At 35.4% G+C, this 26,789-nt stretch overlaps 1 protein-coding gene across 4 annotated transcripts in view; it reads left to right on the top strand.

The window, feature by feature from the left end:
- The window catches only part of ANKRD44 (ankyrin repeat domain 44), a 277,127-nt gene that overhangs the window by 171,604 nt on the left and 78,734 nt on the right, over positions 1–26,789 (top strand). For all 4 annotated transcript variants that reach the window (XM_039844326.1, XM_039844324.1, XM_039844328.1 and 1 more), the window contains exons 9-13: positions 4,066–4,144; positions 12,721–12,835; positions 21,308–21,390; positions 22,528–22,591; positions 24,570–24,638. In XM_039844326.1, the coding sequence (XP_039700260.1) occupies positions 4,066–4,144; positions 12,721–12,835; positions 21,308–21,390; positions 22,528–22,591; positions 24,570–24,638 (410 nt within the window). The remainder of the gene's footprint in view (positions 1–4,065; positions 4,145–12,720; positions 12,836–21,307; positions 21,391–22,527; positions 22,592–24,569; positions 24,639–26,789) is intronic.

Genomic DNA, 26,789 nt, shown 5'->3' with positions numbered 1-26,789 from the left:
TGTAATATTAGTTTACTTGTGATAAAATAATAAAGACACGCTACTTTATACAATAATCCATTGAAGATTCATTTGTATTTTATAAATAAGAAGAACATGGGAAAATATAAAATGATTTTTCTTCTCCATTACAGACCACATTGTAATTTCTATAGCATCTTAAAGTTCTTTTGGGAAGCATTCAAAGTAAGTGTCAAAGAAGACACTAAACACTAAATACATACTGGATACAACTTAGAAAGCTAGTTTTGAAATTACCATTGCCAGGTTGCCTACCTCCTGGTCACTAACATTTAGTATGCCCATGATCTTAATTTTTTTTTGTCAGCGGGCCATTAGATCATTTAGCCCTAAGAGACTGTATTTGAAGCCCCTCACACATGTGCTGAAGTGGACCAGCTCACTCCTTTGTATGTACCAGGACCGAATTATATACTGGATTGCATGGCAGAGGCTAAAGGTGAGAACTGGAATAGGAAGAGAAAGAGGTGATAGGGACATGGCACTTGGAACTTCGGAGAAGTGAGGAAAGAAGAGGAATGAAATGGCTGAGCCAACCACGTACCATCTCCGGCCATTAGAATCATTAAAAAAAAAAAAGGACTATGTTGTATCCTTTACAAACCAGAATTTTATATTTCTCTTCCACTGAATTAGGAAATCTTTTGGGGTTTGTGACTGTATCTGTCCATCCCCCACACTCTAGGTGACCTTATTTTTTTCTTATGGAGGCTTTATTGCCGTCTAGCAGGGCCTGAGCTGCCTGACTCCAGGACACATCATGCCATAGGGAACACAATGCCTTCTAGTTTCTGGGGAGTAACAGTGTCTGTAAGTTTAGGGAAGGTTTGTGGGATTTTGGAGGATGAGGAAAGAAGGCACCAGGAGTAGGAAAAGAATGAATGGATTTCCAAGGAAAATGGTGGTCAAGAAAATTGAAACACTCCTTTATGTTAAGGATTAATCTTCCTTGGATGATGTCGAATTCTGCCCTGATAGAGTACTAATATTTGTCATAAAATATTATTAATCCTCATTAGGTTTCCTTCATGACTTAATGCTGAACCATGAATCAATAGATCTTGCTTAATTAAATAAATCCTCAAAATAACAAAATTCTCCAAGCCCTAAATCTGATGGGATATTCATCTAGAAATTAGAAGGAGAATAGAAATTAAGAAAAAACATATAGAAGTAAAGCTACAAATAAATGGGGAATTGAACATATCCTGTCCTTTGAGAATGTAAGGAATATTTGATCTTTGTCTGAAGTTCTCAGAACGGAAGCAGCAACGGCAAGTCCCCTTGTGTGAAAAATTTCTCAGGCGGCTGTGAAACTCATTACGATCACCGGTGTCAATCAGAATATTCTGAGTTCTAACTTGTAAAGGCTAGGTAAAAAGTATTATCCTTTTCAAAATAGTCATGAGGATGTAAAGTACAGCGTAAAGAATATAGTTTATAATATTGTAATAACTATGTATAGTGTCAGGTGGATACTAGACTAATCAGGGGGATCACTTCATAAATTTTATAAATGTCTAACCACTATGCTGTACACCTGAAACTAACATAAAATAATATCGAGCATCAACTCTAATTGAAAAATTTTAAAAGTATATTTTTGATCTTTATTGCTCAATGGCTTTTTGAAATAATGAGTTTCTTTTACATCCACACCATAGAAACAAAGCTTCTTCCAAATGACTGCCATGGTACTCTTAATGCTTCCTGTCCCCACCTCCTCCACCTCCTGCCACCCATATCCCAATGAGAAAAAATATCAGCCAAGGCCTGGACTCGGTGGTAGAGGCAAAGATCTGTAAGGATAGATCTGAAGCAAGCATCACCACTGACCATAAAGACGCCCTTTGAATTTTACCTAACTCTGGTCATCTCTATTTATTTGTCCCTTTACCAAAGGCACAAACACTCCAAAGGAGCAAAAGGGTGTGATTCTTGCTGTGCCTGCCATGGGACCAGCTTTGTAAACTACACACCGTAGAAACCGTCACTTCTGCTTTGGCTCCCTGGCTGCAATGCGATGACCACCAGGTTGGTGGTTGCTCCTTGAGGAAGCCTTTAAACTATTTTCTAGGCAGAGAAGTACTTAGTTAAATATTTATAAAAATAGTGTCTACTGGAATATTTATGGCTCTCTATATATTTAACTAAATGCTAATTGGCTATGTTTTCGTATTAAAATGAAGAGAAAATATTGGAGCAAAACTTAAAGAAATAGCACCACCTAGGGACAAGTTAATGTCAACTCTGCTATTTCTGTTTTCTCGCTTCAGAGTCTTGAACTGTCATCACATTTTTATTGGAGGGGTTATGTTTTAAATCCTTATTCCTAAGTATTTTCCAGAGTTTCAGTCCTGTGAACTGTCTACAGTTCTGACAACCAAGATCCAGGCTCTGGAATCAGATTGCTTTTGGGAGCTCTTCTCACTGTATGTCTCATAGTCACTGATGGCATCTTATCCTCATTATCTTGATTGCTGCTTTTCCTCTAAAACTATCATTTCAGTAAACCCTCAAGTTTACTTTCATCTTTCTTTCTCAATCGTTTCTGATTCAGATTATAATCATATAAGATAAATTGTTTATTAAATAAACCTATTATTTCTCCCCCTCCTCCCCTCAATCTACCTGAGAGCCTTTCACTATAAAGATTATTTTTTCAATCAAGATGCAGTTACTGCTTTGATGAACTCTTCTTTTGATACAGACTGTGCAAAACTTCTTTCTTCCTTCTAGGGAACAGACTTACATAATAAAAACTCTTCTGTTAAAACCTTGTGGTTTTATAATCTCTTTCAGCCCACAGTCTAAAGCAGTGTGCTGTGCAAGTTACAAATGGGACTCCCTTTATCACATTTCTGATTCAGTATGCCTGGGTTCGGGTACAAAATTCACATTTCCAACAAGAACCTTGGGTGATTTAGATGCAGGTAGTCCTTGGTTCACTCAGAGAAACACTTCTTTAAATAATTATTTGTTTTCCACTGTGGAATTTTTAAAATAGAGTCATTTTAAAGCACAAATGTATGGGTTATCATACAAAAATGAACTTGCATTTTCGAAACCTCATATTTTAACCTCAGACTTAAGAAAATGTTTCTCCTGAGACTTAGAGAAATAACAATTACATAGTTGGAGTTTTTTTTTTTTACACAATATTTGAATGAAGGAATACATTCTCCTTTGGTCTAAAATAACAGTAATATTTTCTTTTGGGTAGTACTATTTTAAGAAGAAATTCTGTAAATGACCATTTCTTAATTAAATGTGTAGAACTTTGGTATTTGTATAATGATGATCAGTATATAGATTCTGTACATTTTTCACTTTTTGGGTTAATCCGTGTCAAGAGTTCCATCATTTATATCTTGAATGATAAAGAGATGTGTAAATTCAGCATACACTTCCAGATGATTATTAAAATGGCAATTTGCTAAATAGTTGTATGCCTTAATCCTATGATTTCTGATGAGTTAAGTGAAGCAAGTGTTTCTCTTGTAACAATCAGGTGTTGTCTTCCTATGGAATTAGAATTGGGAATGATGGAGGATTCCAGGTCAGTTTTGAGAGTTACAGTGATTTATAGCAGTTTGGTCTACTTCAGGTCCAACAGGGCCAAGCAAGTTAACACATCATTTGTCTTTTTTCATGTACTGTAGACAAAAGCTGGGGGAAGAAATACCTGGGAGGAAAATTCCTTCATCAGTAGATCACAAGAGATAAAAAAAAAAAACATTTCGGGTAACCTTTTCAGTTTGAAACAAGGTAGTTTAAAAATTGTTAGTATAACTAGAAATTTTGTATTTCTTCTCTAAGATATTCACTTCTCTAAAAGTCTTTCAAATATGATGTTATGCAGTAACCTGATATATAACCTATATTTTATCTTTTGCATTCAAAATTATCTTTTACCTCTTATAATGTTTTTATCATACTTAAAAAAAATTTTAGTTGATGTTTTCAGGGCATTGCCAGCAAAATCCATAGGGATGTCTCAGATTGATATCACTGCTCCATTGTTTCTCTTCCCTTGTTTTTTAGAGTAAAGATGGCAAAAGTCCACTGCACATGACAGCTGTCCACGGAAGGTTCACACGGTCACAAACTCTCATTCAGAATGGTAAGAGAGATTCATCCACAGTGTCATTATTTGAACAGCTTTCTGCTATAACTGAGTTTGGCTTTCAGTCATCTGAACATGAAAGATGATGTTCTATTTTGAGTTTATTAAGCTCAGATTTACAGGTTCCTTTGATATACTTTGCTAAAAGTTCTTTATCAGACATCCCATCCAGCTTAGGAGTGAGAACATAAAGCCACTGAATTTCACAGTCAATTCCCAGTGAAAGAACATATGAGTTTTGAAATGGGAAACGATATACATACTTATATAGGCTAAAAATATATATTCTGAGTTATTTTTAAATTTTAGTATTCACCATACTTCCCTAAGTTAAAACTTATTGAGCTACTTAGGTAATGGTAGGAAAAATGAGGTGACTCAGAAGAAAAGCAGGTAAGTACATAATTTAAAGGATCATAAAATCATAGGCTTGAGAGAGACCTTGGAACATCATATCATAATCTAGTAATTTTCCAAGTTTACAACAGTACTTGAACCAATGGGTTGTCACTGCAGCCAAAGTACTAGGGACTGTCAGTTCACGTCATGGTTCATGCTGCTATTGTGGGGCATAGCTAGCATCTGTGAGTAGACTGACCTTGACAACACAACTTCTGTTATCTTGGTAAATCTCAGAGACAATTAAAAAAAAAAACAGGTTTAGTCCAGATTTTATGCTGGCCTTCTAGGTGCATTAGCAGTTCTTAAACTATCTTTAGTTGACCCACATTTCTACTTCTCAAAATTCTGGCATTATTCAGTTTTCTTAGACTTGTTTTTTTCTCATCTATAAGGATTTTGAATGACATACACTTGTATTGGTACTAAGTTATGTCCTAGGCACCCAGGTCATAAAACCAGTTATTTGACATTTGGATGGAAGACCAGCCAGTGAAATTATGCTTAGAAAGCAAAATATCTGCAGCAAAGCAGAGGAAATTTATAAGCATTTCAATGAAACTGTACAGGAGAGAAAACCCTAACAAGTTTCTGGTGAGACAAGGAAGGTAAACTGAAAATTAACTGCACGACACTCATTATTTTTAATTTGAAATATGTAGTATACCTTTGACATTCACTTTATTGAAAGGGCTACATAATTGGTTTATTTTACTCAATGAGAACAAGGGGAGGTGGGGCACCTCCTAGTGTCTCTCTTTTGTGCAGCTTCCTCATCCCATTGTATTTCTCAGTTCCTGCATTTTTCAGAAACTATGTCCACTATCTTTAAAATAAACAAAACCAGAGAGATATTTGGTATCCATTATTAAAAATTTAATGTGAATTCAATCAGTGGACCTTAGCTCTGCGGCATAAAAGGCTTTGTTCCCTGTTAAAGCAATTTCAAGCACCAGTGATCAGATCAGAGAGAGCAATTTTTCACCTTGTAAGCACCGCCTTCCTACAGGTCCATCCCTGTGGGCCAGACCATACTGGCCATCTCCTTTGAATCACGGCCATGACCCATCTCTCCTCTGTTATGCTACTGTGCTTACAACAGTCCTGGGGGCGCTGATAGTTGCTCTGACTTCTCCAAAAGCCATCCCTGTGGGTCTGAAGAGTTCTATGCCCTCTCCATTCTTTCTAGACTTTTGAGTTGGAACAAGGCCCAAAAGAGAATCTATCCCTTGTCCTCTGTGATCAAGAAGCTTTGTTTCAGAGCCTGTCTCATTCTTGGCTGGCCTGACATCTTGCTTGTTGATTGGATTGGGTCCAAGGGCCTCAAATGATGGAGATGCAGTCCTTATATAGCTCATTATATATAACGATGAAGCTAACACTGGTCGAATGTTCACACTGTGCCAGGCACTTGGCTAAGCATTCCACACAAATATTTTCAACCACCCCATGAGAAGGACATACTATTATATCTCCATGTCAAAGATGAAAAAACTTAGGGAGAGAGGTTGTGAACTTTGTCAGGATAGATGGCAGGTATGTTAAGGCACAGAGATTGGAACTCAGGCAGTCTGTCATCAGAGACTGAACTTTGAACTGCTGTACTTATAAATGTGTTTTCTGGATGAACAATGACACATTAAAAATTATTTTTAACTTGAATTCTGTTTACTCCAGTAGTCACTTGTATTTGGAATAGAGCTAATCCTGTAAAAGAATGATTTGGCATTCTCTTCTCTCAGATGAGAATTCTTTGCATTTATCACACATGTGAGAACTGTGAGTTCTTCTATTTGACATTTTTAAAAATGTCTTTAGGGTGAAGAATAGGAAGCTCTTTCTTTCCTCTTCTCTGTTGGCTTCCTTCTGGGAAAAATCCAGAGGCTCCTGTGGGGCCTGCTGTCCATCCTCCAGAGTGGGTCACTGCACAACAGGACCCAGACTGCCTGTCCCACGTGAGGAGAGCAGTTGGCTCCAACCAAGTGAACAGGCTACTGAGGGACATTCTTTGTGTTTATTTGTTTTGTTAAATCTCTCTGGTGTTTGGACTTTGTATGGCATTTCTCTGCTTCTCTGACCGCTCTCCAGCCAGGGTAATTATTTCCTCATAATAACTTTGTTTTTCTTTTCCAGAATCACTCAGCGTTGGTAAGACAATCATTTAAAAAAAAAAAAAAAAACCTCCTTAATTTTTTTAGTTAGTAAGCAAAGACTGCCTCTGCCATTCGGTCACATTGTGTGTTGTCTGAAACTGTGTTGTCACACTCAGAGAGGGAGAGAACTGAACGGAGATACAATATGTATCGAGGCATTTGATCCGCACCATTTGCACTAGGCAGCTGCTCAGATGCTGTCTTGTAGGTTACAAAAGTTCGAAATCATGTTTTCTTCAAAAAGCTTTATAAATAAATAGAATTTGAAAAGGAAGAGTCAAGTGATAGGTTAGGATGATTCATTGTGAGATTTTTGACCTTTTGGCTCACAGTTCTTCTAAGGTAACTTAATAGATGACCATTCTTTGTGCAATGAAAAATTAATTTCAGACGAATGCTTAGACAATACTTCATAAATTATCCCTTATAACATGCTTTGCATACTTATAAACTCACAAATATTTATTTTCCTCACTAATTGTCAATGATAGAATACCAATATTTAACCTGCAACCTTTAAATGAATAGTAAAGATATTTACTTTGCATTCCAAGTAAAACTTAAGATTTTCAGGCAAAAATGCAAAGGTTTGGAGAGTAACTAAAATAGAAATTCATTCATCTACGGGCCCTACTTTAATGTAAAATATATTTCTGAATACACAGTCTCTCTTTTATTTTTCCCCTAGGTTATGATGTTTTTCTGAAATTATTTTAAATGACAATAAAAGTGTATGTGGAAGTTATCTATATTTTTACAGTTTTAACTTGACTTATTAAATGATAGTACAACAAGAAGAAACTATTGACTCAGCCCCTCTTTTTCACCCTTTTCAATGTTTTTCCCTCTTCCCTTTCCTTACCCAATTTTTGGCATATTTGAGGCTGGTAAACATGGAGGCCCTCACATTTGTTAAGAAAGGTTTGGTGGCTCTTGTCTGAGAAGGATGTGGAGTAAGGTAGTGTGTGTCCAGGGCTAAGCCTTCTCTGAGGTTTAGGGATCTGCCTCTCACATCTCCCTAGATCTACTCCATGGGCCAACTTTTTAGTCTGACCACTGTGGGGAATTCTTAGATAGGTACATGTACTCCAGATTGCTCAGTGGTATCCATGGAAACTAGGTGGCTGCCTGTCCCCAAGGCTACCATCAAGTCATAACAATGATCAGTTTGGATGCTTCTAAATTCAGATCATAATGAACTATATCTTTTAAGTCCCTAGAAGATCACAATAACTAATTTTATTTTATTATTTTTTCCTGATTATAAAATTAGCACATGCTCATTGTTGAATAAAATTAAATTGTTAAAGAGATCCCCCATGATCCCCACCAATGTCTCTCCAACTCCATTCCAAGAATTTCAATTGATAATTTTGTGAAATTTCCAGATTTTTCTTTATATTTAAGAATGTATATAAACATAATATAAAGATATGTAATTATTACTTTTATTTTTACATAAACAATTATAGTCTATTTATTTGAACAACTGGTTTTAAAAACAACTACTATACCACAGAAAGAATAATTTGAGGAAAGACCAGCATTTGTATTCAAGTTGCCATTTATATTTCTCTGTCACAATCAAAGTTAAAAAGGGATTACCTTTTTATAAACAGCTATTAAGCTGCAAATCCAAAATGTGCAAATTTATTGACAGTAGACCGATTTTTCAAGTTAAACTCTACATGTAGATGTCTTGGCTGTAAAGCATCTTAAGCCATGTGTATGTAAGTATACGTGCCAATTGCAGTTTTTGAAGCATTTGCCCCTTCTACAAAGTCCACCCATATTTGGTAATTGTTTCATTTTGTAGCAAAGCTTCTTATTCATTAACTTTATGTTACCAATATACCAGCCAGAAAAAATATTATTTGCTGAAAAATAAATCTTAGGGAGCTGGTGGTCATAATGACCAATAATAGAATTCATTAGAATGAAGGACCATACAACATATTACTGTGAAGTTTATATAATGGTCCTATTATAAGAGACAGTGTCTTGGTCTGGAAGTTAATGCTCTTTCCCCAGATCCGAGAAGACTCAATGGCTTCCTTTTGGCGTAGTATTTAAATATACTGCTAATGGGAGTACAAATGGGCACAGCTTTTCTCAAAAGCAATTTGCCAGTGTTTATCAAGGGTCTTAAAATATTCATACTTTTGGTCCATTCCTTCTACTTCTAAAAATGTTGCTGAAGGAAATCATCTTAAAAGTAGGTAAATTATTAATAAATATGTTTATTCTTGTTTTCTTAATTACTATTTCTTGGGAATAGTAATGCCTAGTAATTAGGGACTTTCTAAGTAAATTCTCTAAATACTGATATCATATAGCCATTCAATTACATTAATGAAACAAATTAATGACATGGGAAGTGTTTGTGATATAATATTCAAGGGGAAAGCACGATGCAAAACCCCTTCTGCGCTATGATCTCAACCACGGAAGATTTCCATGCGTACACACACCCTCAACTAGAAGGAAATTTTCCAGGATATTAATATTGACTATCTTGGATAATCAGTGAATTTATTAATGACTTCTGTTTTCTTCTTTGTGTTTCATTGCATTTTCTAAATTTTCTACAAAGAGAAAATTACTTTCTTCATGAGAAATAAGTTATTTAAAACAAATGTACGATATCTTTCTAGATCATCTAAGCCATTCATATAATGTTTATATTTCTCAGGATTTTATTTTATTTTTTTATTCTGGCATATATAGATGTGTGTATATAGTTTTGATATACAAACTAAGCATTATAATATTAGTATATCTTATAATGATATATTTTAGTTTTAGCATACTAGCTTTCTTTAGTTCAATATAATTGATAATAAGAATAAAGTTCAAGATTTGAGGGAAATACATAGAATATTTTGTAAAACAAAATTTTCTAATGAGACCTACTCTAAAATACTTGACATCTAAGAAAATGATCTGCAATTTAGTAATTTTCTGCTTTCTATAATGATACAGAGATTTGTTTCTGAACAGTATAGCCAGGAAATAGAACCTCAAAATAGCTTACATTCTGTGCCCTATGTAGTGAGTGTTCTTTACTTAAAGTTGAAGTGCGTATTGGCTCACATAAGCACAAGTACGTACTATGTATTTTTTTTCTGCCTGGTGTGCTTCCCTCTACTTCCTTACCTTTTCCTGTAGCTTTCTTCAGGCCCTTCCTTTTAAATCAAAAAATAATTCACATACCATAAAAGTCACCATTTAAAAGTATAGAATTCAGTGGATTTTAGTATTTTCACAAGGTTTTACAACCATGCTATTATTAATTCCAGACAGTTTTACAACCATCCCATTACCCAATTCCAGATTATTTCATCACCCTGAAAAGAAACCTCATACCCATTAGCAGTCACTCCTCATCTCTCCTACTTCTTGATTCTTCCTTACGTATTGATTTTCAAGGGCTCTTAAAATATTCGAGAGTTTTCCCACTTATCAGTCATACATGTTGCAAATATTTTCAAGTGACTATTTCTTTATTGCAGGGTGTGAGGAAAGGTTTTCTAACTATAACTGAAATTCTAAGTACAATAAAAGAAAACAGTGATACATTACCTCCCCCAAAAAATTCTTTTTAGGGTAGAACACTAAAGACAAATGAAAAATCTAGGGGGAAAGTATTTGAAATAAGTATTACTGATAAATGGGTGATCTCCCAAATGTTTTATGAGCCCTTGAAAATCAAAGAATAAAAGACCACACACTCACACACACATGCACACACACACACTTAGAAAAATAAGCAAAAGTCGTGATAAATAGTTCATAGAAAAAGATAAACAAATGGTCCTTCAACATATGAAAAGATGCTCAACTTTATTAATAAGAGACATTCAAGTGAGAACTATCACAAGATGCCAGATCTCACCCATCAGATGGCAGATACTCAAAAGCTTGACAAGATTATGGGGAAAAGGCAGACTCCTAGATTGCTGCTGTATTTGCAAAATTACACAGTGTCTAAAGAGGGAAATTTGGTAAAATCTTACAAAACCACATATTCATTTGACCTAGAAATCCCCTTCCTAGGAATTTACCCTGAAGATAACACCCAATAAATATGAAACAACATACACATGAGGTTATTCACTGTAGCATTGCTGATAAATATTATTACAACTTAAATCCTCATCCATACTGGTCTGTTGCACTTAACTAGTACATCCATGCAATGGAAAACAATAAAGCTGTACAAAAATGAGAAAGATCTCCAAGAAGTGATCTCTGAGAGTGAATTCCAGGATATATTGTTAAGTGAAAAAAATAAAATAAAACAAGATGTAAAAGATTCCATGTGCATATTTTTGCAGAGAAACATAAATCAAAACTAATGAAAATGATTACTATAGGATGTTGAGGATGAGTGGAAGGGATAGAAATGAGAGCGAAGCATTTAAAAATCAAATTTTGAGTTTTGAAACATATAAATGTTCTACATATTAATAAGATAAAATTAAATCAAAGCCCAGTAAAAAATTTGAAAACAAACAGAATAAAATCAACCTAACTATGTGTCAAATTGGTAATATAAACACACAGAATAAAGAATTTGGGTAACTTTTGAACAAAATACTCCCTGTATATTCTAAAATTATTGTGGGAAAGTTTGTCGGGAAATAGGATATTTATACAGTCTCAGCATCACCCCACAAATTGCTTGTTAATTACAAAGGGGCAAAGACAGCTTTGCTATAGAGAGTGCTGGCAGGCATCACCTTAACCAAGTAATCAAACCTCTTTTTTATTGTGGTAAAATATACATAACATGAAATTTACCATTTTAACTATTTTTAAGTGTATGATCCAGTGGCAATAAGTACATTCACACTGTTGCTCAAAATTTGCATCATCCATTAATAGGATAAGTTGACCTTGAGTAATTACCAAGGAGATGAAGTAGGAAGTGCACATCGGCTCTGGGTTATTCTTGCCAAAGTGTTAAGCCTGCATCTAGGAATGAGGAATGATCAGGCAACTTCAGAATACATGATATTCTGCATGACTCCTGTCTTGGCCTCCAAAAATATCAATGACACAAGAGACTATTAAGTAAATAGGAAAAAGATTGTTTTAGATTAAAGGAAACTAAAGAGACATGACAACTAAATGCTAACAGAATCTTTGATTAGATCCTGAATTAAAAAAAAAAGCTATAAAGCACATTTTTGAGACAGTTGGAGAAAAATGGAATATGCACTGTATTACCTAAATTTATTATATCAATTTTAATTTTCTTGGGTGTCGTGATGAAATTATGGTTATGTGGGAGAGTGTCTTTGTTCTTAGGGGTGAAAGTCATGACGTCTAAGCTTTTTAAAAATGTTTCCTCAAATACATGAATAAATAGACTAATTATATTTACATACATATGGAAAGGAGAGAGAAAGAAATGTAGTAAAATTACAAGTTGGGGAAAAATAAGGCAAAAAATACAATAGATGAAAATACTACCTTATTGTGGACAATGGATGATTGATGTGGACTATGGATAATTTTTATAAATACAGAATTTTCATTTCATAGTTTATGCTTTTACTCACTGTATTTTAAACTAGATAATAAAACTACTTAAAATATTTTTCTGAACTCTCTATTCCTTTTGGTTCTTATGCTATAGTATAAGGTTTACATAAGTCTTTATTTCAGCAGGTAAAATTAAAATTGATTACATCTTCAGAATTACATTTTATGGAATTTGATTATATGTTCCTTAAGAGCAGGAATCTAGTTGTAAGATTTTAGATTCTTAAATAAGACAATATGAAAAGATTTTTCAAAAGCATTTCTAGTAGACTTCCCTCTGTGCAGATTTAATAATACTCCTACTTCAGATGGTGACTTGTCCCCTTGACAAGCATTCTTCTACTTAAGAGCAGAGATGCATGCAGAGTGGAAAAGAAATCAACATTGATCAACATGAATGAGTAGCATAGAATGTAGTATCTGAATCAACCTGAATCCTTATGTCATCCTGTATTAAAAAATGTCTTCCAGGAGGTGAAATCGACTGTGTGGATAAAGATGGCAACACTCCTCTCCATGTGGCTGCAAGATACGGTCATGAGCTTTTGATTAACACCCTCATAACCAGTGGAGCTGACACAGCCAAGTAGGTTACTGCAAAAATACGGTGGAATAATTGCCACATGTGGGAATACTACCAAGGGGATTCTGCCATGCAGTAGACCGTTCTCATTTATCCAGGTTAAGGTGGCTCTGTAACATTAGGCTAAACACAAATTAAATTTGAACTAAATTAAGTGACTTTTAATGACAGATGCAAGGAAGAACCAATTTTATTTTTCAGCTTCCTCAGAAAGAGGCCAAGTCCAGTGATTTTAATTAAGGAGACTTGAACTTTATTCCTAATTCTGCTTTCTAATATTCTGTTCTTTCTTGTGTTCAATGTAAGTTAAGCAGGAAAAATAAAACATAAGTGGGCAAATTCAGAATTTATTCAGGTTGCCTGCTTAATTTTAATATATAATTATAGGCTACAATCGAGTAAATATGCTTCATTTTACACTTCGACAAGAATATATAAAATCTCTGTACAGTCTGTCACAATGTGGGGTACTTTGGGAAATTTCAGACCTAAGTTACCTGTTCGGTGCCTTCAAGGAGGTCACAATTGTGTTGGAGGCTCAAGGCCTTCTTAAGACACAGAACCATGCAAGATAGTATATAATAAAGTTCTAAATGAAATAGGACTTAAGGGGCAAAATGTTTGGTATAGACAATATATGTCACAGAGTGTGGCTAGGAAGGAGAGAACTCGCAGGAGGCCAAAGTTTTCAGAAAAGCCTTCAAGGAGAAGTGAGTTTTAAGTGGGCTTTGGAGAACGAGAATTATTTGAGTAAAGCAGAGGGCGGTGGAAATCCTAAGAGGTGAGGAAAGCAGGAACAAAATGTGAAGAGAGTACAATTCTGAGAAGAGCTTAGCCTGATAGAGCAGAGGGTGTGGGATGGTGCCATGCTCTACCCAGAGTCAGTATCAGGTCACCACGTGAGAGCCCAGGGTTTCACGGGCACTACCTAGGCTCCAATCCACGCCACCTTGCTTGTGAACTGTGTGACCTTGAGCCCACTGCTCAATATCTCTGTGCTTTGGTTTCATCACTTGAAAAATGGGAATAATAATAGTACTTACCCATAGGTTCGTTATGAGGATTAAAGGATTTAATGACTAGTAAAGCTCTCTAGTATTGGTTAAGATCTGTATGAGTATGAGTTATATAAATACACCTGCTAAGGTTTTTAAACAAGATAATCCACATTAAAAGCTCTTTGAACAATGCCTAGCACATAGTAAGCTATCAGTAAATGTTAACTATTATTTTATTACCTAGTGAATGAATGAAGGCCTTGAATTCCTGGAAAAAGAGTTTAGCCTTGATCACAGACTATGGGTAACAATAATTAGATTTTCAGGAGAAGAACAATATGAAGGCAGTGTAGGAATTTTATTTTATTTGCCAATTTTGTACAATGGGATTGAAGAATTGCTTGAGAATAAGCCAAAATTTAAATAGTCCAGGAAGGTGTGGTGGGTGTCAGTGACCTTGTGGGATCCCAGTCTAGTGGTGAGATAAGACCAAGAGCAAATGACTGCAGTTTTACGAGGTTTGCTATGATAGAGGTTTGGACCAGGCCGTGAGAACAGTTAGGGAAACACCGAGTCTCTGGGTTTTGCAGAAGAGGTGACATTTCAGCAAAAGGAAGGATAGATAGGAGTTTGCCAGGTAGACAGAATTGTATGAGGTTAAAAGATAGAGGGGAAAGTAAGGAAGGATATGGCAAGAAGAGGGACAGTATTTACAAAGCACAAACATGTGAACTGTTGAAAGCAGATTCCTAAGCCTGGATTAGATGATGTGAGCAAGGGAGTAGAAAGAAATGAGGTGGAAAGGCAGGAAGAGTCACGTCTTGAAAGATCTTGCATGTCCTGCTAAGGAGTTGGATTCTATTCCGAGGCATTAAGAAGCTGTTCAAGAATCATAAATGGGTGCAGAGTAGGTCATGTCTAATGATCCCATTTCTGTAAAAGATCACTCTGACAGCAGGCCAGACATATTGGAGGTGGTCCAGACTAGAAACACCTGGCAGCCTCTTGCAAATGCCCAGAGAAGAAAAGATGAGGGCTCGAGCTTAGGACATGGCTGAGAGTGGACAGAGGAGAAACGTGCTGACAAATAGTAAGAGCAGTGGATGTCTCCTTTCAGAAGAGAAAGTTTCTGCTTCAAGCCAAAAGACCTTATTGACTGGAATGTTGAAGCTAAAAGCAGCAGCTCATTTTGTAGGAACAGCCGTTTACTAGGATCTTATCAGATTCTAAAGTTCCCAACCAGATAATGGCTACCCAAAGCCTGAGATCATAAACGCTCAGTGTTTATTAAGCAGAAGGAAAATATCTAGGCACAGACCAGCTTCACCTGTGACGTGTTAATATTTTCAGTGGTATTTTTCTTTCAACTCTTGGTTACTTGGGGAATTTTAGCTAAACAACCATGAGTTTCTGATTTTCTTTCAGATTTGAATCTGAGGGATAAAGATAAACTGGGCCCAATACTTAAAATTTACAAGAAATGTGTTTAACTCAATAAGTACAAAGTTTCTTTCTTCATAATTATTTTGCCTTCAGCTTATGTAAATAGCACCATGTGACATTTGCACCAGTGCCTTAGAAATGGCATCGTTGTTCAAGTAGCCTTTTTTCACCATTGTCTGTGCTGTGTGTCCTGGGAACACCAAGTAGGTAAACATTGTCCCAGCCTCAAAGAGCCACATTTGGGAATAAGAATGCTCCCTTCAGTAACAGTGGTTCATTGGGCAGCGTGTTGTGTGTGTGTGTGTGTGGGTGGGCGTATGGGAAAGGAAATCACCTGAGGAAATATCAAAATGAGGGGGAGGAAAGTTGGAGAAGATTAATCTTATTAAAGGCCCCAGAAAATCACTGTTCTCTCAGCTCTTTGTAGATCTATGTAGGGTAGCTTGTCGACAAGGAGAAAAGTAGGCCTTTCCTTCTATAAATAAGTAAACAAATAACATTTATGAAAATAACCCACCTTCATTCATAAACAACATGGCCCAATGTATTTTAAAAGATCTCTATATGACAAGTTTTGTGGTCATTTCTTTCTTATGAAGTTATTTGAATACTATCCTCAGGCTTCGATTGCATGTTCTTTATTATTTTTCTTTGCTTCTCTGAACTTCGTTGGACCATTTTCTGCAACTTGACTCAGTGCTCATAAAACTTTATGTTGACACTTCATCAAAGCCCTTTCGTTTTTCTTCTTTAATTTTTTGAGGTTTGGAGCACTTGTCTCTAGGATTTTACTTTGTCTTCACCTTACCAATTATGCTTGCACTATTTTTTCTGCCTCAACTGCAGCAGATTTAGGGAAATTGTAGTTATGCAGATAACTGGATCTGACATTCATTCATTCACTAAATGTTTGTTAAAGGCTTGTTATGTGTCACCTACTACGTCAGGTTTGGGGGTTACAGAGATCCCTGCCCTCAAAAACATTTATTATCCTTTGGGGGCAAGAGTTAAACAAGCAATTGCAATCATGTATGTGTGATGCCAATACAATTGCCGGGTACCACTGAAATATGTGAAAATATATCTGAGACATAGCAAGGCCAGAGCGGAATTCTGGTAGGAGTGATGGAGACTCTAGGATGAGTAGCCATTAGTGAGGTTATGGTATTGAGTCTTATAGATCCCAATTAGAGACTTAAATTATTTTTATTATAATGTTACCTGAATATGTACAAACATAAGACTAGATAGAAATTCTTTATGATTTGATATATTAATCAATAAATCAAAAAAATTAACAATCAATAGTAGCCACATTCACAAGTGTTTACCCATGCCTATCACCATCCTACGGGTTAAGTAAATGAGGCACAGAGAGGTTCAGTTACCTGCCCAAGATCACAGAGCTAGTGAAGGGTGGAAATGGGACTCCACCCTCAACAGCTTGGATCTGGAGCCTCAGCGCCAAAGCACGAGGCTTGCTGTCATGCCATGTGATGGATGATGTGATAGTCCACATTTTGCCAAAATTAATCACCATTTGCATGGGATTATGGTGTTGGTGGCTAAAGTACTAACTCTTTAGAGTTTAGCATATGCTGTAAGAGTGGAGGTTTTGCAGTGGCTTAAACAAAAGTGGTGAGACAGTGGACTCGTCACACAGCACAAAGTCCTTTATTCAAATGATTGTCAAATTTTGTGCATACAGAAGGCTCACTGTATTGCATTATCATTGGCCCTCCCTAGGTTCAGAGATCATTTGTCTGTTAAGCACACCTTTATTTTATTCTTATTGGCCCTAGCCAATTAAAGTAGTACTCCACAGCACTATAGGATCCTAAATACATAGACAAGTGCTGAAATTTGGCAGAAGTATATAATGATAAGATGGTCATTCAGAGGAAACAAAATATGCCTTTGTGCCAGTTGCTTTAGATTATCATCAAAAGGAAAAGACAATTTAAAGATTTTCACAGAGGACTCTTGAAAACTCAAAGATATTTTCAGTGACCTCCAGACATGCACTGATTTGTTTGAGAAAGGAGAAAAGAAGCAGGAAAGAAAGAGAAGAGAATTTCAGGTGGAGGGACCTGCATATGAAAAGCCTGGGGCAGGACAGAGCCTGGTTCCTCCAGGAAGAATGGACAGAAGTTCACTGAGATTTTGGAATACACGTAGGTTAAGCAACAGCTAGAACCAGAAAGGGCCTTATAAACCTTGTTAATTTTTGGACGTAAGTCAAAAGAAACCACCAAAAATGTCTGCAGGCTGCAAATAGCAAGGACTAGCCTTCACTGTTGTCAGTTATATCCAAATGCTATAACATAGGAGTGCATGATAAATACTTGGAATGGCATAGATAAAATTAATAATAAATTGATATTTTTATTTGAGTTGATTAATTGAGTAAGAATCTTAAAATCATTTGATGATCACAATTCATCAAATGTTTCTGTCTTGCCCACTTAGTGGTCAAAATTAAACAATTTTCACCTTCCCTCAGAAAGTTGCGAGGTCATTATAGTAAAGGATTTTGAACTGTAGAAAAGTAACAGAAATAGTAGCTGATTACAATTTATTCTTAGCTTTTAAGGAAGCACACACCTGATTTTTAAGAGGTACAACCTGATTACAGCTTCAAAACTGACTGCTGATTACACAACTAAGCTAGTAATAATTGCAAAGGCAATAATAATACTAATATGTGTGATAAAGGCTAACTAAAGGCCGGACCCTCTATTTAGCATAATTAATCCTTATGATTGCTCTTTAAGCACGACACAGTTGTTATCTTTATTTTCTGGATGAGGGAACTATTGTGTACTTGCCAAAGAGCAAATAGCGAGCAAATAGCAAAGCTAGAACTCAAACCTAAACTTTCTGACCCATTACCTTAACCACAGTGTTGTGTACCAGACGGCCTAAGGAGAATCTCTAGAAAAGACTGGATGTGGGAAGAGACAGCCATGTCTCTCTGATGTCAAAGGGAAAGCTTAAAAGAACTGATATTCTAATGTGCAAAAGCCCTTTCCTCACCTCTGATAGCTGTCTACAATTTATTCTGACCTCATTTATTCTGAAATAACTGGATAGGAGATGCCAACTAACAGCTAAATTAGAAATAGCTAATACAAATGTGTTCCATTAATTTTATGTCTGGTCAAATAAATGTAGCATTTAACTGGAATTGGTCTCCTCTTTCCTGTAATTTATGCATTGTTAAGTTTAGTGTTATCTGACATCTTTATCTCTTGATCTTCCTTGATGTATACCTGATGATGTAAAAGCGATGCTTTTTATTTGACTAAGGCAGCCAAACCCTAATTTTCCTGCTAAAGGTTTTATGATGCTTCCTTTATAAGCAGTCTTATTTTATAACAATAAAGGAGTAATTTCATTTTGAAATGCATAAATCATTTCTGAGGTAATTCAGAGAATCTGAATTCTACTTTTATTTTCTTTCCAATCTCGGCCTGATATTTAGTTTTCCTATTTGAAACATAGCAGCATATTCACATTCAAATGCCACTCCGTGAGTCCAAATTAATATGCTTTCAGAACCTACACTGAAGTAGTGACTGTTTATTAACAATGTAATGAAAAATATATATCAAACAGAATTTTTGCTAGACCTTTTAGAGTAGTTCTGCCTTCCTTATCTTCTCAGGTTTATAAGTAACGGCAAAAAATTTACATAATTAGCTAATATACAGTGTGATGAATTATCTAAAGACAATGGTGTTAAGTAGTAAGGTCGATTAGAGATCTTGATAATGAAGTTTATGGAATATGTTACAATACTGTTGCCTATATACTATCACTTATACTTTTTATGTTTTCCTAATTGGTTTCTTATAGAGTTTGATGCTGTTTTCACTAATTCAGTTACTTATACTATTTTATATAAATATTTTTATCTATCTTTATAAAATATATAGTATACATAACATGTATATTACATATGTATATAATGGGGATATACACATGTATCCATGTATATGTATATATAAATATAATGTATCATGTATCAAAATTTAAAATATTTCTATTAATATATTTTTATTTTAACATTTTACATATTTATGTATATTTATTTTATATATATAATTAAATTGTATGTGTGTGTGTATATCTATATCTATATCTATAGATAGATAGATAGATAGATAGATAGATTAGATAGATGTAGAATGAAGAAGACTTAAAGAAATCTTAAGCAATCAGCCCTTGGTTTCAGGCATGTTCTTTCAAGAACTTAAAACTATCCAAAAAATATTCTATCCATTTTCCTCTTGCAAATGTCCAGAGATAATTAATCATATATTTTTGCCTTAACAGCCCAAAATAAATAAAATGGTTAGGTAAAAGCTCCTTAGCTTAAAGTTTCATTTAATAAGAAGCTTTTGAAACATGTTATACACTTTTAAAAATTACTATTTCACTGGCATCAAGAGGGAACAATATAAATAGCAGCATAAATAGAAAAGCTTCTCTCCCATCCTCCAACTCCCTCTTCCTTTTCATGAGCATCAAGGATGTCACTGATGCAATTGCTTTTCAGATTTTTTTTTTCATAAATGATGAGAGAGGCAATTACAAGCAGTTCTCCACATGACACTGCCCGGAAGATGGGCAAATTGCATCTCTTGATGGATGCCGGCTATTATATACACTGGGTTGGAAATCTCCATATAGGGAAAGAAAAATGAACAGAGGGGAGACTGAACAAAAACCCCAGTAAACAGAAGTTTCCATGAAAAGAGAGAGCAAATCTTGCAGAACACTGAATACCATGAAATGTCTGTGGATATGCATATACTTTCACACATTTACACACATCATAATAACTTTTGAGATAGCAAATAAAATTTATATATCCAAAACTTAATAAAGTCAAATCATATATATTTTTTAATGAAGCATAGAATCTAAAAATAGGCCTCTTTGTGCCAGAGAAGAAACTTAAGTAATGAAAGCTGCAGGTATAAATAGACATACTTGCTTGTGTTATGCAGAGGATTTACAAAATCTGAAATATATTCTTTGAATATAATGAGATATTATGAGAAATTATTATTAACATTATAAATGCTTAGAAGTACACAGGAATCTCCTGATGATGCAGTTTGTTGTGAACTGCAATTCAGCACACTTTGGGTCCTTGTTTGAGGAGAGGTGATGAGCAAGAGGAGGAGGATTTAATTCTGAAGGCAAAAGGCGCTGCCATCTGAAGACTGCCTGTCCCTTAAGCGATCATCCTGGGGATTGTTATAGTGGGAGATCGGTCTAAGAAGTCTTTTTGTGGATTCTTTCTGTAATAATGTTAGGACGGATATGCTAGACTTATGAAATATGTGCAAGATAATGTTTATTACTCCCAACTGTGTTTTTGTGACTGGTATCCTGATGTGGATTCATGTGTATTATAGAAGTTTATTAGAAAGGTGAAATTTTACCTGCAAAAAGTAAACAGTTTTTATTCTCATCTAAAATTTTATTTTCAATAATACAGCCGTTATTAAGCAAAGTGCTTAGCACATAAAAATCAATAACACATATTTGTTAATTCAAGGAATAAAATAAGTTGCTTATCAAAGTTGAGTGTGTATTTTGTTACCTACAGCATTTAGCATAGTATCTGATTCTTAGGAAGTATGGAATAGGTGAATGAATGAATGAATGAAGACATCAAATTGCTAACCTGAATGAAAAAAGGAAGGGAAATTAATTTAAATTTAAATTATGTAAAGAGTCACATAATGTTTATGTGAAACATTTTCTTAAAAATATATACCTCTATTGTTACGGACTTTTAATTCTGATTTAGGTCCAGGACTTTATTATTTTAAGGTAGAAAATGATCACATAATTATTTCTCGAGTGGAAGGGTTACAAAATTATTTCAGCCAAGAGTCCTAAGCTAGGTGTCACGGATTTAATTCTCATCAGAGAACTTCTAGAAAGATAATTGTCCTTCTGTATGCGTTTTGAGTTGTGTTACCATGAGCTGCTCTGGTTTTTTTTCCCCCCTCAGGTGTGGAATCCATAGTATGTTTCCCTTACATTTAGCTGCCCTAAATGCTCACTCTGACTGCTGCAGGAAGTTGTTATCATCAGGTAAGTAACTCCATTACCACAGATGAGGCTTAATGTGTCCTGTAAGTGAGCCATATAGCTTCAGCTGTCTGATCAGAGTGAGTGGCTGCCTATGCTTCATGTCATTCATTACCTGCTCTAGGAACAGCTCCCAGCAGTCCTCGGTGCTGGAGCTGTTGAAATGTCAGTATTCCCGTCCATGAATGAGTCTTGTCTGTTTTTCAAGTTAAAGCTTGGATGATCCAGTGTGAGAGGCAGGCAGGGATGGCCATACCTTACAGGAAGTTTGTCATAAACAGAGAAAGCATCTTAGAGGCTAAAATGGTGGCTTACCATTTAATATTTTTCAACAAAGGAAAAAGACCAAATCCTCCACATTTTGACAATAGAAAATGTGTTACCTTCTCACTCTGTGGGCTCTGAAAAAATTATTACAGTTGATCTCTTCCAACTAGGTTTAATTTTTATTTTTTTAATGTGAGCCTATTTGGAACCAAGAAATTCCTTCTGGTTTGAAGCTTTGCTAATTTTTCTTATCACTGCTTCTGCCAACCTCCATGTATTAAGAAGTTCCTAGCTTTCAAACATGATAGAGATCTGCAAGGCAAAGATTGTTTATGAATTAATTCAAAAGATATTCCAGAGGCATTTTTTCCCTTAAGTACTTTACCTTTGGTTGATTCTGCTTTCATTGCTTTTGGCATGTTTAAAAATAATCCCTGCATGAAAGTACATTTCCCAAATCTTAAACCAACTGAAAGCTAATAATACACTTAAGAAAATATCTATTCCAGCATGTTAAGATTACTCCTTTGCCTTCCATGTTTTCTCCATGTGTTCTGTCTGCCTATCTATTGCCCTACTTATCTCAAATTGGTTTCATAAATTTCTATCCTGGGATTGAAATATGGGACTGTGGTTCATCCATAGCTGAATGTGAAAATAAATTCTTCTTGACTTCACGGTTCTTCCTATAAAATTGCCAAGCTTGAGCAGTTACCATTCGTTTCCATGACAACCTCTTTCTGACTACAATTGCTTGCATTCTGGTTTTTCTACTAACTGATTTTTCTGTCTCTGCAATGTTTCTTGTGGTTTAACTAGGACAAAAGTATAGCATAGTATCCTTGTTTAGTAATGAGCACGTGCTGTCTGCAGGCTTTGAAATAGACACCCCAGATAAATTTGGAAGAACGTGCCTTCATGCTGCTGCTGCAGGAGGGTGAGTAGTTAGTAATTTCAGTTGTTATTTTATGACTTAATTACAAATTCATCTTAATTCATTTAAGTTGTCTAAGAATCAAAGACAATTTCCTTAGTAAAATGAGTAAGAATCATTTCCACCAAAACCAAATATCACCATGCTGCATATCCAAATTACTTGCATTTTTGTTCTTCCAAAAAAAAATTTTATCCCACCTCATATAGAAAATATTTTTATTTTGTTTTCTTCTCTCTTTATTTTCTTTTCTTTCTATTTTTTTTTTTAAATTATAGATTTTCAGCCTATAGAATATGCATCTACTTGGTACTCCCTCCATCGAAAAGAAATAATTTGGGATTTGTTCTTAAGATTTTCCTTTTTGTTCCTGGTAGATGGTGATGATCAAAGGAATCCAAGATTGAGTGAATTCATGTTCATTTATAGACATTTTTTTGGTCCATATTTCAAAACTGATCTTTATAATGGTTAAATGTGAGCAATGGTTAAGAAAACTCAAAGGATAGGACAAAGTGATTGAATCCTTGTCTTTTTTTAAATTGTAAAGAGAATTTTTCATCAGATACTCTTTTTCATATCAGTGGTTAGATTAAGGCTCTGATCAATATATTGTTGCTGTATGACCACACACTGACTAATCATCTCTCAAATGAACCTGTTTGGGTGAGGTATTAGTTCTTAATCAATTTCCTAGTCCTAAGGAACAGCAGCGCTTCTCCATTTACCTTTGGTATGTTACCAGAGCCATTATCTCTTTATCAGAGGCGGATTGACTATGAAGTTTTTGGGCCCTTTATTTGCATAGTTCTTTCCGAAGTCTTATATTTAGTTTTATATTCATAATTTTGTACTATTTTTTTTAAAGAATCTCCTTCTCCCCACCTCATCCCCCCACATCACATGAGTTTCATGAGCTACACAACTGGGATCTGTCTCTGCCTTTGATCCTTCATTCAGTAAGGACAGGGGCTTTATATCATCAACTGGCACACTACCTCAATACATAAAGACCTCAGAAAGTTCTTATGTTTTATGACCAAAACAGCTTGTTCTCTGAGAAAGGTGGCTATGAAGGGTGGACGTGGGATGGGGATAGCCCTGCACAGGATTGTCATTAATGAGATCATTTTTCTTATTTAAATAATAATAAAGCAGTAAATCCTAGGCCACTTCTTAGCATCTCAAGTTCAGAACAATGATGGATGATCGTCTCTTTTTATGTCCACATTTAAAAAAATATCAGACCTATACAGAAAGTGACAACACACCATTTGGGATTCATGTCTGAAACTGCTATGAGAATTAATATTTAGCTACATGCCCTTCAATAGGAAAATTCACTTCAATAGGTCCTTTTTTCTCTACTAAATATGATTTATTGCTTCTGCAAATGACAAAGAAGCTTTGGAAGATCACTATGCTCCATTATATCATTTTCGGCCTTGATTCTGCACATTCATTTACCCAGATTACAAAGACAGGGAAATGCAGCTGTTTTATTTTTCATTAAGGAGAGTCTGGGTCGAAAATGGTTTTCACGTTGAATTCATTCTGCTGTGATAAAAGGTAATGCTCATCCACTCTGGTTCATTGTTTGAAGGTGACATGAAATTATTATAGGTTTAAAACCTTGTTTTATAAACTCTTGATGGTTCTGAAAAAATTTTGAGATAAACAATGAAATCATCACTGAAAAGTTTCATCATGTAATAATCATAAAATTCCTTAGTTATGGAATTGAAAATGTTTTATCAAGATCTTTTATGTATAGATTTATTAGCTTTGAAAAAAGAATTTAAGGACATTAGGTCCTTAATATGGTATTACATTAATATGTTCAGTAATTTTTGTGTTAGCAGAATTTAAAGCTGGAGCTATCATTTCATCTTCACCTGCACTCTGCAGAAAATAGCTCTTTCTGAAGATGGCCTGGCAATCGACCTCTACCATCTTAATGATGTTTTCCCTGTCTTTCCAGTAATGTGGAATGTATAAAACTCTTGCAGAGCAGCGGAGCGGATTTCCATAAAAAGGACAAATGTGGGAGGTATGTAAACAGGGAACTCTGCTTCAAATGCCTAAATAAAAGGAACCAGGAGTAGTCCATCTGGAAGTTATGTTACATTGAAATGGTAAACAGGGAAGCTAGCTGGGGAGATTCTGTCCTCAGAAGGAAATCTCTTATTGTAGTGAAATGCCAGCAGAGCAGGCATAAGCCCCAAGGAAAACATCTCTCACAGATTCTGTTTAGAAGTGCCAATTGTCTATCTTCTCTTTCCATTTTTTTTTTTTAAAATCTCCTACATGGATATAGTTTAGAAACCTCTGTTTGTAGCAAAGTGGAACAGTTTAGCCCTCCTAACTTAGAATTTGGTCACAAAATCTGGAGCATTTTATTATATTTATTGAACATTTCATCTTGGGATAAATCTTTAGACATGTTTATAATGTTAAAATACATACACATTACCACCACCGCCAGTAGCCCCTTTGGCTATTGGGATGAGTTATAGAATTTTCTTACCTTATTCCTTTGCATAGCTAAATCATGCCACAATACTAACTGGAATGTGTGTGTGTGTACACACACATTTTTTTTTTAGTTACATTAAATTAAATTATTTTATTTATTTTTTATATAGCATCTCCCTACTCATTTTCTCCACATGCACCCTGGTTCTTAGAATCGCTACAAATTTCTTCTGTTACCCACCTACCTTGCACAGCTCCTACTCGTCCTTCCAGATGAGTAGGTCAAATGACACTTCATTACAACTCTGACGGGGTTTCCCTTGCACCCTACATACTCCATGACTGCAGCACACATCACGCTGCTCAAGTGGACTCCATTTCCTTGTCTCTCTCCTTATCTGGCTGTGGGTCTCCTGAGGACAATGACTGGGCCTCGTTTTCTTTTTAGCTCCAGACTCTGCCACATAGTTGATAACTAATAATTTTTGGTCTAATTAATTAAAGCAGAAACAGTCCAATATGTAAAATATTTATAATTTCTTTTTTCTTTTTGACCAAAGAGGAGAAGATCAACTCATAAAAGTATCATAAATTGACAATAAAATATAAAATAGTTGTACTTGAAAGTTGATAAATACTTCTTGAAATAAAGTTACTTTATTTCTAGCATTCTGTTTGATTATTATTCCCTAGAAATTGGCTAGAAACACCAGATAAATAATTGAATAATTGAGGACTAAAAATAAGTAATATAAAACACATTACTTTATAATTCTGCACTACCTTGCCTTTTAAAAGGTGTTTTCTAAATGTTACTTGGTTTCCCAAAGTAACTCTATGAGGTATATGGTGATGCTTATGATCCTTTTTAACTGATAAGGAAGCTGAGCCCAGGAAACCTAAATGAGTGATACATGTACATGGAATTTTAGACCTAGAATGGACCTTAGGGAACAGCTGCTCAAAGGTCCTTACTGAAATAAAGATGAGGAAGCTCAGGCCCAGAGAGGGGATGTGAATGGGTCCAGCTTGCAGATCTGCTCAGATCAGCACCGAGGGCTTCTGATTCTTTGGTCATCGTTCCTCCCATTAACCTACATCCCTACCCTCAAGGAGCTTATATTTCAATGAGGAAGATGAGATACCATCAGTAGCGAAAATCAAAGCAATATGTGATGGAAGCTCAAGAGAGGCCTAGACAGGAGCTAAACAATCTCACACAGAAGAAAGAACTTCTGGACTTGAAGATGAGTGGGGTTTTGATGACTGGAAGTTGTTCAGGAAGGGGCATTCCAGGGAAGAAAAAAACATGGGCAAAAGTGGAGATGTGGAAATGATAGGGGAAACCTCCAGTCATTTAGTTTGGATTCAATAATGTGCTCATCCAGTGGAGAGAGAGGTACTCCATAAAGGTTGATTGGGACCAGATTGGGAAGGTCTTCAATTCCAGCCTAAGGAATCAAGGCTTTGTTCAGTGAGGAGGACCAAAGATTTTAGGACAGGATTATCATATGTGGGTATTGGAGCTTAGAAAACCCAGTTCTTCATTCATAACAACTAGAAATTCAGTGGAAGTTTGATTAGCACTAAGGAAGTAAATAGGAATTTTATTGCAATAGTCTAAATGGGCAGAATGTAGACCTGAACCAGGATAGATACGAGGAATGAAAAGAAAGGATAGAGCTTCCAGTGGATGGCCTGAAGTAAAACAGCCACTGTTTCTGTA

The sequence above is a fragment of the Pteropus medius genome, unplaced genomic scaffold, assembly GCF_902729225.1.
Source record: "Pteropus medius unplaced genomic scaffold, Ma_sr-lr_union100, whole genome shotgun sequence".
Taxonomy (NCBI): Eukaryota; Metazoa; Chordata; class Mammalia; order Chiroptera; family Pteropodidae; genus Pteropus; species Pteropus medius.
This window is presented reverse-complemented; position numbering and strand designations above follow the sequence as displayed.